Source organism: Mytilus galloprovincialis, chromosome 3 (assembly GCF_965363235.1).
Source record: "Mytilus galloprovincialis chromosome 3, xbMytGall1.hap1.1, whole genome shotgun sequence".
Lineage (NCBI taxonomy): Eukaryota > Metazoa > Mollusca > Bivalvia > Mytilida > Mytilidae > Mytilus > Mytilus galloprovincialis.
Window position 1 is genome coordinate 47,036,834 of NC_134840.1, and position 14,978 is coordinate 47,051,811.

The window sequence follows — 14,978 nt, forward strand, 5'->3', positions numbered from 1 at the left end:
GTTATAAATAAGGCCATGAACAGTGACCTCTCATTGCTTACTTCCGCATTGTTTGAACTCTACTGGATGATTGTTTAATTGGCATTCATACCACATCTCCTTATTCTTATATTAAATGTTTTTATTGACATGTTGCTATTCTTAGGATACATAAAGCATTGCAAATTTTATTCTATTCTGTTAATGTCAATTTAACATGTAGGGTTTTAAACTGTTATGTACATACAGCAGGCAGATATATCTTGTTTGAGATAGATTATACATATGATTAGTGTTTCTATTGCTTGAATTGTAATTCGGCTAAAAATGAAGTAATGATTGTGGCAACAGGAAGACAGATTTCATCATTGATTCTGTGTACAAAACAATCAGTCGCTTACTTGAGGAGTCAATTTGTTTTTTTTCCCCTGCAAGTATGGATATGTCGAACGGACCATCCAGTAAAAGACATCACAAAAGTTCCTCAAAATCTGACAAAATTATGTGTATACATCAATAAAAAACTCACAGCATTAAAGCCATTAACATCAGTGATTGTGGGGTCCCCTCCTTTCTTTAACAGATAAACAACTTGATCCTCTAAACCTTTCTGTAAAGCACTACTACAGGCTATACTCATTAATGTCATTCCTGTAATATTATTATAAATAATAAACAAATCAAATTATATCAATTCTTTCATGCAAGACATTAATAACAAAATTCATAACTCTTCTTCAGACATAGTGAAAAATTTAATACAGAAGCTGTTAAATGCTACATCTAAGAAAACTTTGAATTTGATAAATATATATTTTTTTATGAAAATATTCAGTGAGAAAAAATATATTATTTACTGTTGATGCCCCTAGGTCCTGGTAACTGATAATTCTATTAAATATATATTTTCTTTAACAAGAAATGGCTTATAATAATTTTCGCACAATAAAGGTGATCTATCTATTAAGTTCTTTAAGTCACTGGAAGTAAATAGATAATCACAAATCATTCTTATTATTGCTCTGAGTGTGTTTTATACATTTCATAAAAGAAGAATTATAAAAAGTAATTATAATTTAGTTACCTGTATCATTTTTGAAATTGATATCTACACCTGGCATCTTTAACAGAAAGTCTACCAATCCCATGTGACCTTTCATAAAGGCAACACCCACTGGGGTCAACTATAATTATATAATTACAATAAATCTTTGAAAGTCACTAAAAGTGATATTATTATGAAAGTACATGCAACAGAGTTCAACATTTCAGTTTTAGCAAACAAGACATCTTTTTTTAACCCCAGACTGCTAAGATGAATTAGATATTGTGATTTCATTTTTGTTTTTGTTAAATGCTTTATACATCAGTGTTATATTGACTTGATTTACAACATTAATTAGTCTCTTCAGGAAAGCCATATGTTGATATACTCTCCATAACTTTCTTTCAATTACCATAGTTTTATGTTGTTGGGTTACTGTCTCAGTGACCTATACCAACAGTCACTTATTTACATTGTAAGAATGCTCATATAATGAGGCTAACAGTGTAGTGATATAAATTACGATTATTTAACATGCACTGCAATGCATCCATACTTTTCTGTTCTGTTGTGATGTAAATTTAAATTTGTTGAAAGTCTACGAAGCCATTTATGTTATACAGTGATAATTGTAAAAAATGAATTACGAGGAATTAAAAAACAATTACCATCTAGTATAAAACTACCATTTTTTTCTCTGACATTTCAGTTCTTTCTTTTTACTAATGTAATTTTTTAAGAAAGACCTTTACCTTCCAATCATTTGCTATTTTAGGATCTGCACCACCTTCATTGACCAGTAGCTTTAGAACAAAGTACCATCCATAGGCTGCAGCATAATGTACCAGTGTATTACCAGAACTATCAGCATGGTTAGGGTCAGAACCAAGATATAACAAGTAGGAGGCTACTGTAACACTACCATTCATTACTGCATGGGTTAAAGCTGTTCTCTTGTATTTATCTGATAAAACAAATAGAAGATAATATAAAGTCAGGATGATGTCAAAATAAGCTTATCAATCAGTATGCTTAAAGTGTATTGTTACAGGCATTTAAGTTATGACAGTAAGAGTAAGTTTGAGATTTAAAGAAAGGCTACGATGAAAAGACAACACATGGATCAGACATATGAGCAGGTCATTAAAATCATCCACTACTATTAATTAGATGACACTAGAACTTCTTCAAATTCTATCAGACACTTAAAACTATTAAACTACTATCATGAATTCTAATTTGTATGCAATTTTCTCACCTAATTGTTCAATCACAGCACCATTTTGAACCAATAATCTAACCATTTCTAGATTTCCTTTACTAGCTGCTATCATTAATGGTGATAGTTTGCCTTTACTTGCTGATAAAGATTTGTTTACATCTACACCATGCTTAAGAAGTATTTTCAAGAGGTCCTGAAAAAAAATACAGCGGTCATAAGTAAAAAGAACAGTAATAGCCATCTTAATATTAAGGATACAATATTCTATTCTAAAACATGGATTCTTTGAAAGACCAATCTTATCTGTTTTAATGTTAATATGACCCTGACCATAGCATCATGAAACAATTTTTGAGCACAAATCTTCTTTCTATTCTAAGTAACTTTGACCTTGACCTAGAAACAGTGTAACATTATGTAGCATTAGATTTAGTATCTTGTTACTAATTTTCAGAACAAATTCAGGCTTATTTCTATTAACCAATAACATATGACTTTTGAGGTATTGCTCTCAAAATCAATAGGAATCTGATCTCATTTAATGTGAAAATATATCTATAATAGTGTGTAGTACATTATTTAGCATTAATTTGCACAGGTTTTGGACTAGTTTTGGAAAGTTTAAGCTTGACCTTTAACATGGTGAGTGGTGACCTTAATACCATGAGGAATTCTAATCTCAATGTAATCATATATTCAAGGAAACTTCCAATAGGAAGTAAAAGTGTTTAAGTTAGCATCTGAAAATGAGAATGAGTGGACTGACTGACAGACAGACTGGTAAAAATTGATGTACCACTAGCAGATACTTCTTAAGGTGGGGTATAATAATCCGAGATATAAAATTTAGAATGAGTTATTATCTTCTATTCTGAATGAGTTGTACAGATTATTATCTTCTATTTTAAATGAGTTGTACAGATTATTATCTTCTATTTTGAATGAGTTGTACAGATTATTATCTTCTATTTTGAATGAGTTGTACAGATTATTATCTTCTATTTTGAATGAGTTGTACAGATTATTATCTTCTATTTTGAATGAGTTGTACAGATTATTATCTTCTATTTTGAATGAGTTGTACAGATTATTATCTTCTATTTTGAATGAGTGTACAGATTATTATCTTCTATTTTGAATGAGTTGTACAGATTATTATCTTCTATTTTGAATGAGTTGTACAGATTATTATCTTCTATTTTGGTTTTTATGATTGACTTGCCAATTTTTTTTTTTACATTAGTTGAAGCTATATAATGAAATTTAATGACTCAAAGACTTTCAGTTCTTTCATTTGAAATTAAGATCTTCATTCATATTCCTTGTTTTCTGTGCTCTAGTACTTGTTTTCTGTGCTCTAGTACTTGTTTTCTGTGTTTTCATACTTGTTTCCTGAGTTTTCATACTTGTTTCCTGTGTTTTCATACTTGTTTCCTGACTTTTCATACTTGTTTTCTGTGTTTTCATACTTGTTTCCTGAGTTTTCATACTTGTTTTCTCTGTCTGACTTCTTGTTTTCTGTGTTTTAATCCTTGTTTACTGTTATAATATACTAACTGTATCTCCTCCTTCTGCTGCTACATGTATTGGACAAATGGACTCCCAGTTTGGTCTGTTTATACCACCAACACCAAACTTTTCTGTGAACACATCTCCACCACCTCCCTTGTCTGTAAACCAATAAAAAAGTAGGACAAATCTGATGTCATTCTATGTATTCATTGATTGATGCTCATCAGCACTTCTACCAGTACAATTAGAATTTAAAAAAAGTTTCTTTTACAGATGTGAACATGATATTTGCATTACATAATGAATATATAACTACTATTCACTGACCTGGTAGTGTTTTCAATTAAAAAAAAATCAAAAGGGTTCCGCGGAACTCAGTGTCTCACCTATTTTGCTGTTAATTGCAGGCTCAACAAAAAATGAGGAAAAAAATAAATTAAAATATTCCTCTCGATACTATCTTTTGATTTTGAGAAGCTTCTGTCCAAGTTTGGTAAAAATCAAGAATAGTTTATGAATCTAATAAACATTTTAAAAACTTTAACTGCAGTATTTAATGTTAACTGGAAGAAAAACTAAGTCCATTTATAAGTAAAATACGGATAAACAGGTAAAAAAATTTAACAAAATTTCCTTCTAGATACTAGCTTATGATCATAAACAAGCTTCTGTCCAAGTTTGGTACAAATCCAGGATAGTATAAGAAAGTTATTAAAATTTAAAAAACTTTCTCAGAGTAAACGTATTGTTTCCGGGCAGAAAAACTAAGTCCCTTTATAAGTAAAATACAGAAAAAAGTGGATTTTTTTTTTTTACAAAATTTACTTCTAGTTACTATCTTATGATCACAAACAAGCTTTTGTCCAAGTTTGATACAAATCCAGGATAGTTTAAAAAAGTTATTAAAATTTCAAAAACTTTAACCAGAGTGAATATTTGTGGCCGCCGCCACCGCCGAAGTTGAAAGGCTCACCAAAAACGCTTGTATTAAGAGTGACTGATAGATACCTGTCTTTGCCCTCTTGAGAAGTAAGTCAGCATTTTCAGCCCTTCTGGCAGTACAAGCATAAAACAATGGTGAACACTTTCTCCTGGTTACATCATATGGACTAGCACCTCTACAAAAAACAACATTACAATAGAAACAATTATTACAAAGAATCATTAGAAACAAGTGATAACAACAGTATGCATTTTTAGGATTTATATCACTAATTAAGTGTTTTGTGGAAAATAATTTCTGAGATATATTTGTTTGTAAAAAAGACCAAGTGTTTTGATGTCATATTTTAAAAGCATACACATACAATATATTTATATTTTTTTCATTTTAGAAAGGTCTGAAATGTAAATGAAATTATGAAGTGATAAATCAAATGAATATACACTCCATTTAACTAATTGATTGTAGAATTCAATCAAAAAGCAGATTGCTCTGAGGAATACGATTGCCATTGTTTTCATTGACACATGTATACATATAGCTGGATAATATTATTTTCAAAACTAATTCATCTGCACATGTATAATGTAATTTACGTAAACTGAATAGTAACAAAATAGCAAATCCCAGATACAAGTGTATGAACAATGTACTTATTGTGTTTTATTTTTGTACTATCAATTCCAAGTTTACTTTCCACAGCAGTCACTGAGACTCAGAGTGAGAGAAGGTATTTCACTTTGTATCTAATCACCTATTTTCCTATGTTAATTCAAGGAGGAAACCCATTCCTAACTCTTTAAATATTAAATTTCCTTTGGGTCAGTGGTCATGACTCCTTTCCATACACATTCCTCGGTTTAAATTGCGATTGTTTTTAATATAATACGACGTTTATCGACAGAACGTGTTAATGATTTGATTTGATTCAGAATTTGCGGAAGTTACTTCCGGAAGGGAGACAACTCGAAACAATAATACGGAAGACTCCATTTTGCCTGAAAGGGTGTTGTAGTTACACCTAAAACAAAGTGGACTACATTTATTTCAATTCAAATGATGCATATGATTTAAAATTATGCAACAACAATAACCCTGAATAGCAGACATACATAGAAAGGATCCTATGAGTTATAAATGAATCAATTGAGTGGGGAATCCAGAGCAATCATTCAATCTAATACTCCTTGAAGTCAAGAAAACTATACTCATGAATAATTACCTAAACAAACCCTGGAGCAAGAACATATATCAAATATCAGTTTCATAATTGTGACATATAAGAAAAACTCCACTTCAGTTCTTATAAGACAGAAATAGATTTAACGGAATTCAGAGAACTCGCGCATTTTTATCAAAACTTGGGAATTCCCTCTGACGTGTTTCTAAATTTATATAAACACTAAATATAAATACTGCTTAATTCTGATTTTCCGTGTTGTTAAAAACACGCATATAAGTCCAGGGAAATATCAAACATGAAGATTATGAAAAGAATATTATAGGAAAGTTGTTTAAGTTTAATCCCTTTGTGTATGTTTTTACCTTTTAAGGCAAGACAATCATAAGAATCTGAGATGTTCCTAAATGTTTAGAATAAAATGGTTGACGTGAGGGCATGGCCCTGAGCCAATGGTATAAGTCTACAGATTGCTTGAAAGCAATTGTATCCCAAAAACAACATTTTAATTGGTAATTCTTTTGCCAATACAGTTAACCAATTAAGAACAAGAATGCATGTGTTGTCATGCTTACTATACTCCAACTCATAAATCAAAGTATCAGTATTAAAACAGGAATCAAATGTCTGACAGATTCCTCAAGCAACCACACATTACAACTCATCACTATCAAGCTTCTGATCAAATATGATGTCAATAGAAAAGTTACAGATTTTTTAAAAATTTCTTTACACTGTTGTAAGATAAAAAGCATTAGCAAATAGAAAGTGAGTTGTTGACAGATTGAAACCCTTGCTCACATTGTTTCAACTCATCACTATCAAGCTGCTGTCAAGAGAAGTTATTTCTGTCCACTAGTACTTGAGAAAAATATTTGTTTGACAAAAAGATGAACAAAGTGAATGTAACATGAGTTGAGAGTATTAAAAAAAAAACAAGTAAACAGTTCAATGCCATTTTTTTAAAACATTGTCAAATTTTGTACACTACAAATAAATTTTTACTTTTTAAGTAGGACTTCTAGTGGTCCTGTTCCTTGACAGGTTGCAGCATAGTGAATGGGTTTTCTCCCCTTCTTATCCTCCAAGTTAATGTCTGGTTCTATAGATAACAGCCTCTCTAGGTACTTCTTGTTTGGATTGATACAAGCACAGTGAAGTGGTGTCATCTACAAACAAAATATCATGAGAACTTATATACTTGTGACATAAATAAGTATTCAAACTATTCCAAGATTTTATCAACTAGTGACATCAACTATTAAATACAAAATACACGGAAAACTATAAACTTACTGGTGTCCATACAATAATAATAAAATAATATAAGAACTCATTTATACTTAAAACATCATTTTGAACATTTCAAACCATTTCAGACCGTCAAAGAACAACAGGGTTTTTATCATTTGTTTTTAACTATTTCTACTCTTCTTTTCATTTTTTTTTATTAAGTGTAATACATGAGCTGCGTTGGATAGAAGTCAACCTAATGGAAGTGTGCATTAAGATGTACATGTATAAGACTCAAATTGATTTTTCATATACGAAATACAATGAAATAAAAGATGAAGTTTGGTCCATTTTGTAGCATTTGATTAACTTTGTAGCATTAGATTAACAATTCAACTTGCAAAGTCCCTAACTTTCCATTGAAATGTTTTTTTTAAACAGAAATAAAATAACAGATGTATTGATGTTGATTTCCATAAATCAATTTCTATTCGACCCAGCTCATATATAATATCAAGGCATAGAAAAGGCTTCTTCTGCAATGCAGTTTTATCAATATGCAATCCTTTCTTGACTTCTCTTCAGGTTACACCATCATCAGGTTAATCTTATTTGACGTGCCTTCCCGATATATCCATGTTTGAAAATGTTCTTCAGAATATTATGAACCCTCTCAAATTAATAAATAACAAGAATGTGTCCCCATTACACGGATGCCCCATCTGCACTATTATTTTCTATGTTCAGTAGACCATGCAAATGGGGGAAAATCTCTAATTTGCCATTAAAATTAGAAAGATCATATTATAGGGAACATTTGTACTCAGTTTCAAGCTGATTGGACTTCAACTTCATCAAAAACTACCTCAACCAAAAACTTTAACCTGAAGCGGGACAGACAGACGAATGGAAGGACGGACAAAAGAACAGACCCACAGACCAGAAAACATAATGCCCATAAATGGGACATAAAAAGACAAATAAAAAAAATATACCTAAAAATTACATTGTGTCAGATTGTTTTCTGGTCTTTATTCTTAATTAAGATGTTATTCTATTGATTGTGAATGGTAGGAAACATTGGAAGCAAAACTGTATAGTTTTTATTCTTTAAAGCAAAAAGCAAAATGCAGTAAGTATTTAGGTAAAGGTTTTATCGTTGGTAAGCTCGCTTCCTAGCTGAACCGTGAAGTCATTATAAGGTCAGGTATACTACCCTCCTTTAAGGGCATACGATACAGTTACAGGGGAGGTAATGACGTTGCTCACGTAAAATGTTATTTTCGTGACGTTAAACTTTGACATATCGGGAAACGATGCATTTTTCGACTGATTTTTATCATTCAAACTGATTTCATTTGAAAACGAGTGCATGGGCCCCTATTTTTTAAAACGACATTTTGTTTCATTTTTCAGGGAGATTATGTGGACCAAATTTTATAAAACTGTAAATAGTGCAATTTTTTTAATTTTGATAATATACAGCAAAAAATGAAGTTTATTTCTCAATTTATGACCATTTGATAAATATGAGGTAAAATCTGAATAAAAAATGCATAAATTTTTAGGATACTTATAAAATTAAGAAATTGCAAATTATTTAACAAAAAACAATTTGTGTTTATCTTTTAAATCAAAAAAGTTAGGTATTTCTTTCGAAATGGAAAATATGGCCACAAATCCGAATTTTCAGCAAATATACAAAATTTCGAGCTAATTCAACTCCAAAAGTAGCACATGAAGGTATATTTTTTATTACATATTTGATTTAATCAGGCAAAAAAATAGCCTATATGGAAATTTTCATAAAACTTTAAATACGGGATCAAAACTGTATCGTATGCCCTTAAGAGTAGACTAGTCCGATAGGTAACCAATCTATCTGTCTGTAGGACTAGACTTCTTCAAACAGAGTGTAGTATAGTTAACCTTATTATGTTTTACAGTTCAGCTAACAAGCTAGCTAACCAAAGATAATACCTTTACCTACACACTCAAGGCATTTTGCTGTAATTAACTCCCTAATTTTCTGTTTTAATTCAATAAGACTTACCATAGACTGATCTCCTGGTTTCTTTCTGACAGAGTCTGCTCTTATGGTGGCTGGTAAATCTTCTGTTGTTTTTGTTAACACCTTCAACACAAAACATAATTATCATGGAAACAATTAACACAACAGCTATAAGTACACCTTTGATCAAATACAAATTTAAACACAAGACTTTTTTCTTCAAATGTTGCTTTTACAAGTGGTTTTAATAATGATGCATCTCTAACATGGATAATACTAGTCCTGTCATAAACAATTCCTGTAATGCATATATTATATATACAAGTGTCCCATCAAAGAACAGAAGTCACATCTCAATAAATTAGCATATAATTGATTGATTAATTGCTGTATGCTTTCTGTTCAGTGGCTAATATCTTATGCATGTTCAGACCAAAAGCAAATTAACACTAATTACAGCAGGGCAAAATTTCTATTAATAGCATTACATCTACTTACATCTATATGAAGAAAATTATATCCATATCCGTCTTTGTTCTCTTTAATAATAGCACCTGCCAATTCAAAATGGCCCCTCATAACAGCTAACTCTAAACTGTTTCGTAAGGTATTTTTCTGTCAAATTGAGAAAAAAAAAATGTTTACAGTATTATGATAAAACTATTTAGTAATCAGTTAATTCTTTTAATAGATCATTTTATGATTGAAATTATACAGGGTATGGTATAATATCAAATGCCAATATGATGCAGTGATTGGTTTTTGATAATTGATATTACAGAAAATGTCAACAAAGCTATTTCAATGTATTCAATAAGGCTAAAATAGAAAATGTCAACAAAGCTATTTCAATGTATTCAATAAGGCTAAAATAGAAAATGTCAACAACGCTATTTCAATGTATTCAATAAGGCTAAAATGATCAACAGTTTGGGAATTGAACCAGTTTTAATTGGTTTTTACAACTTCATGACACAGAACTTACTGCTTTAAATTTATACAATAATATGCCTCAAAATTACTTTAATAACCATATTTAGGCACAACTCAAACAAACTAAACATATAAACTATAAAATCCCTCGGCAAATTTACCTAAACCATGGCATAAACCTTAAGCCATATGCTGGTACTAAAGTGAAAAATCCAGATACTTCATACCACTTCTTAAACTGATAATGTATTCCATTCAATAATACATGTTGGAATATTGAAGTTATAATATTTTAGGAGACAGTAAGAAATCAAGAGTGTTTACGAGATTTTAGATTATTTAAAGAATGACTGTAATAATTTTTCTGTCTATGAAGATTTAATCTTGAGAATGAGGTGCACACTGTATAACTGGTGTAACAGGTTATCTAAAAGTTGGCACTACGTCTTTGAGGTTATTTTGAAAAAGATAGTAATTCCTTATAATTTAGTTCTATATCATGTATCTTTAAATTTTTAGGGGTAAATCATGAAAAAATTATTGATGACATCACAGTCACAAGACAAAATCAAGTCTTTGGGCTAATGGACAAAATACTTTCAGCCAATGAGAAGATATGTCACATTCAAAAATAAATTATTACCACATAGCCCTGCATGTTGATTGGCATGGTATTGATATATGCATCAATGGTTTCTTTCTTCACCCCTTTCAACATAGCTTGATTCAAAACCTCAGAATTATTAATATGTTTTTCCTAAAAAAGAGAAAGAATGGATAAGTATCAACAAAAAACTTTAAAATGTACATCAATGTATGATATGTTTCATCACTTTATATTTTGCAAAATGAAAGATAAAAAATAATTTATAATTAAGTCAGAGTTCTTTCTCCCCACACATTTTGTATAGCAAATTATATAGTGTGGATTCATTTATTTTCGTGGGTACCAATTTTCGTGGTTATGATAGCATATTTGTGTATATTTTATTTCGTTGTTTTGGCAAAGTCTGCATACAATCCCTTAGAAAATTTGTAATTCGTTCGAACATTTAAATTCGTGGTTATCCTGTACCACGAAATCCACCAAAAATTGGTATCCAACGAATATTAATGAATCAACAGTATCTTATTTCTAGAGATTATAGCATCACATCAATACCAAGATTTATAAGATAATAATCTAAGATACCATCACATTATCATGATGATAAGCCCAAGAGAGAACACTCTCAGTACCAAGAATTGTTAAACAAAAGGCTCTCAAGAGCCTAAATCGCTCACCGGTAATGTTTATATAAATCTTTCATCAATGATTATTTTTGCTTTACAATATATATTAATGAATGTCTTAAAAATGTCCTTTAAACTTTCTTTGTATCTGTCATATTTCCTTCAAAAGCAAAAAAAATTCTAATCCTCTGTCACTGAATAGAAGTTCCTTCATTATATAAGTTCCTAAAGGAATAAATATTCTGGAATATTATTTCCACAGGAATAAATAGTACAGTATATGTTCCTAACGGAATAAATGGTATAGAATATTTGTTCCAACAGGAATAGATATTCTGACAATGTTTATAACAAAGTTTCCATTGGAACTTCTGTTAGGCGGAACAAATATACGTTGACACCTCTACGGATGAATACAAATTATTCTACAAAATAGATATTGATGTTATAACTTACCTTTGTAAAAGCTGCATTTCCTTCCCTGCTTCCTCTGCTTGCTGTTAACTTTCTGATAAAGGTTACACCAAGAGATACAGGGTTATATCTAAAAATTACAAACATGATATATAATCAGAAACTATATATATATATATATATATAATATATATATAAAATGACTGAATAAATAGTCAACGATTAGTCTTACAGGGCGATGGATCATGTTATATGATTCTGTACACTACAAAATATAATATATAACAAGTCAAAAAGGGTATAACATCACCATTAAATAACTATAAAATGAACAAATATTAGATATTTCGGATAACAGATATCCTTCTTCGGTAATAGCACGATGTAAAATGAATCATGTCAATATATTCAAATTGAGACACTATCAAAATCTTGAACGTTTATACAATTCAAGCGTACACCACAGACGCTGGTACAATTTTAAAATTTCCAAACCCGGCGCAGAGATTACAAAGATCTGTGGTGTCCGCTTAAATTGTATAAACGTTCAAGATTTTGATAGTGTCTCACTTTGAATATATTAACATGATTCATTTTACATCGTGCTATTACCGAAGAAGGATATCTGTTATCTGAAATATCTAATATTTGTTCATTTTATAGTTATTTAATGGTGATGTTGTACCCTTTTTGACTTGTTTTATATATATATATATATATATATATATAGACTCTATAAGAATCTACCAACCCTTTTTGACAACAAGACCGATAAATAGATGGAAAACAAAACACTAAAAAGTGTTGAATATCATCGCACAAAGATGGAAAAACTGAACAGATGATATAAATTATACAATAATTGCAAATATTTCGGCTCAACAAATGGCCTTCTTCGGTGCAAAAGTTTTAACAATACTGATATATAATGTATAAGGTGTAAACATAGATCAGTAATAATACAGGTAAGTTTTGGTAGATTGATTTTAATCCAAAATCCTGAATATAATAATATAAACACTAGACTGTAAATTTAATTATTTCTTTCTATTGATTCCGTCTGGGTGGAGGACACCCAGTGTTTTTATCCAAAACTTCCCCCCGATTCTCTCTTTGCCTATTTTGCCATGTACAATCCTGTTCGATCACAAGGATCTTCATGTGATCAAAATCTTTCAGATTGTGATCTGGTAACCTGAAGTGTTGGCTGACCGGAATATACGTTTTTTTTGTGAGGTCACTCCTGTGGCCATTAAGGCGTTTGTGAAAAGGCTGCATAGATTCACCAACATATTGGAGACCACATCTAGGACACTCAAGAACGTAAATCACGTTTGAGCTTTTGCAGTTGACATTGCAGAAGATCTTGTATGTCTTTTCTGTGGTCTTACTGTGAAGTGCTAGATGTATCAAGGAAGTTTATGGTGGAATTAGATGTTTCATGGGTGAATTTGATGGTAGGGTGTTGATTGTTAGCATTTGTTATAAAAGTTTGTAATTCTTGGTCTCCCTTGTCCCATTTCATGTCAACGTCATCAATGAATCGATACCAGGAAAGCGGTTTTTTGATGGAGCACTCCAGCAGTTGCTTTTCAACTTTACCCATGAATATATTGGCATAAGATGGAGCCATTTTTGTACCCATAGCAGTGCCATTCGTCTGTAAATAGTGTTCTCCTTGGAATGTGAAGTTGTTCTTTTTCAAGACCATAGTAAGCATTTCTACTAAGCAATCAGTAGGTGGAATTTTAAGAGATCGAGAGTCCCAAACTTCTCTACATGCTTCAATACCATCAGCATGGGGAATATTTGTATAGAGGGAGGTGACATCCATTGTGACAAGAGTAGTATTGGCAGGTAGAGGGTTTAAATCCTGCATTTTTAGTAGGTAATCTGTAGAATCTTTTATAAAAGATGGCAAGTTTTCTACATGTGGTCGAAGATAGTAATCAACGAATTCGGATATTTTTTCGATGACGATTGGTCTTCCTGGGTTACCAGGTTTATGAATTTTAGGGAGCAGGTAGAATCGCCCAGGTTTAGAATCTTCAGGTTTTAAATATTTGAGAGTATCTATATCAATGATGTTATTGTCACACATTTCTTTTAAACATTCTGTTATTTCCTCGCTGAATTGGAGGGTGGGGTCCGAAGTAAGTTTTTTGTAAAACCGGTCATCATCTAATTGGCGAATGGCCTCTTGGACATAGTTAGATTTGTCCATGACGACAACTGCACTCCCTTTGTCTGCAGGTTTAATAACAATGTCGTCATTATCTCTCAAATTTGTTAAAATTGTCATAGGTTTGATTGTTTATTTTTACATTTGTAAGTATATCCGTTTTAACATTGTCTATAAATGATTCTAAGGTGGTGTTTTTGCTTGGTTTAGGGACCCAGTTACTTTTCTTCCTAAATCTATATTCGTTGGAGTTCACTTATATATATACATATACCCAATACACAAATTGGTATCTTCCTGATAAAGGATACACCAAGAAATTTAAGGGTTATACCATTAAATTGAGAAACAAGATGTACAGTTGGCAAAAAATAACAAACTTATGTCGCTACACCAATTGTTAACATAGAGCAAACAAAATTGTATGAGGAAAACCATGCTGTAGTTCTATCATTGTTTTATATGGTTGTATAGCACACCTACATACACAGTACTCTGACAGTGCGATATCTTAATAGGGTATGATTTTTAGTAATTGTACATTAAGTTCCTATTATGACTGGCAAGGTGTGACTGGGGCCATCTTCAACAAGATAATGTATTTTGTTAAATGAAAAATCTTCTTCTGAATAGTAACTTGGCATGTAAATATATTATACACCTTAACAGCAAAGTAATGATGGTCTGTTGGTCAAATAAATAATATAAAAAACTTCAGAATAAATTACAGACTTCAAATATTAAAAAGGTATGTCATATAATTATCTGACAAATAAATAGAATTTTACAATTTATATTATTAAACACAAATCCTTATCTTTAACACCATTAAAGCACATGTAATTGAAATGCAATTCAAAAGTAATTGAGCATTACATGCTTTTTTCAATGTCATTAATTAAATTACCATTACTCGTAATTAAAAAAAATGCTCAATTACACATTACATTCAATTACATGGAAAATTGTAATGCATTACACTTAATTACCATTACATTTTCAATTACCCCATTCCTGATGGTTTCACTTCTTTTACTACTGTTTTGACGAAAATCTTTACAGTTCTTGTGTATTAAAAACACAATTATTGT

At 30.8% G+C, this 14,978-nt stretch overlaps 1 protein-coding gene across 3 annotated transcripts in view; it reads right to left on the minus strand.

Moving 5' to 3' along the window:
• Window positions 1–14,978, minus strand: part of LOC143068144 (poly [ADP-ribose] polymerase tankyrase-like) — an 81,892-nt gene that overhangs the window by 51,846 nt on the left and 15,068 nt on the right. For all 3 annotated transcript variants that reach the window (XR_012976119.1, XM_076241952.1, XM_076241950.1), the window contains exons 10-20: window positions 11,748–11,835; window positions 10,702–10,815; window positions 9,624–9,740; window positions 9,168–9,248; window positions 6,887–7,050; window positions 4,767–4,876; window positions 3,804–3,916; window positions 2,283–2,439; window positions 1,777–1,988; window positions 1,064–1,163; window positions 509–630 (exon numbers count right to left, since the gene is read on the minus strand). Coding sequence is in view for 2 of the 3 variants with exons in the window: in XM_076241952.1 (XP_076098067.1) it covers window positions 509–630; window positions 1,064–1,163; window positions 1,777–1,988; window positions 2,283–2,439; window positions 3,804–3,916; window positions 4,767–4,876; window positions 6,887–7,050; window positions 9,168–9,248; window positions 9,624–9,740; window positions 10,702–10,815; window positions 11,748–11,835 (1,378 nt within the window). In the remaining variant the exon portion in view is untranslated. The remainder of the gene's footprint in view (window positions 1–508; window positions 631–1,063; window positions 1,164–1,776; window positions 1,989–2,282; window positions 2,440–3,803; window positions 3,917–4,766; window positions 4,877–6,886; window positions 7,051–9,167; window positions 9,249–9,623; window positions 9,741–10,701; window positions 10,816–11,747; window positions 11,836–14,978) is intronic.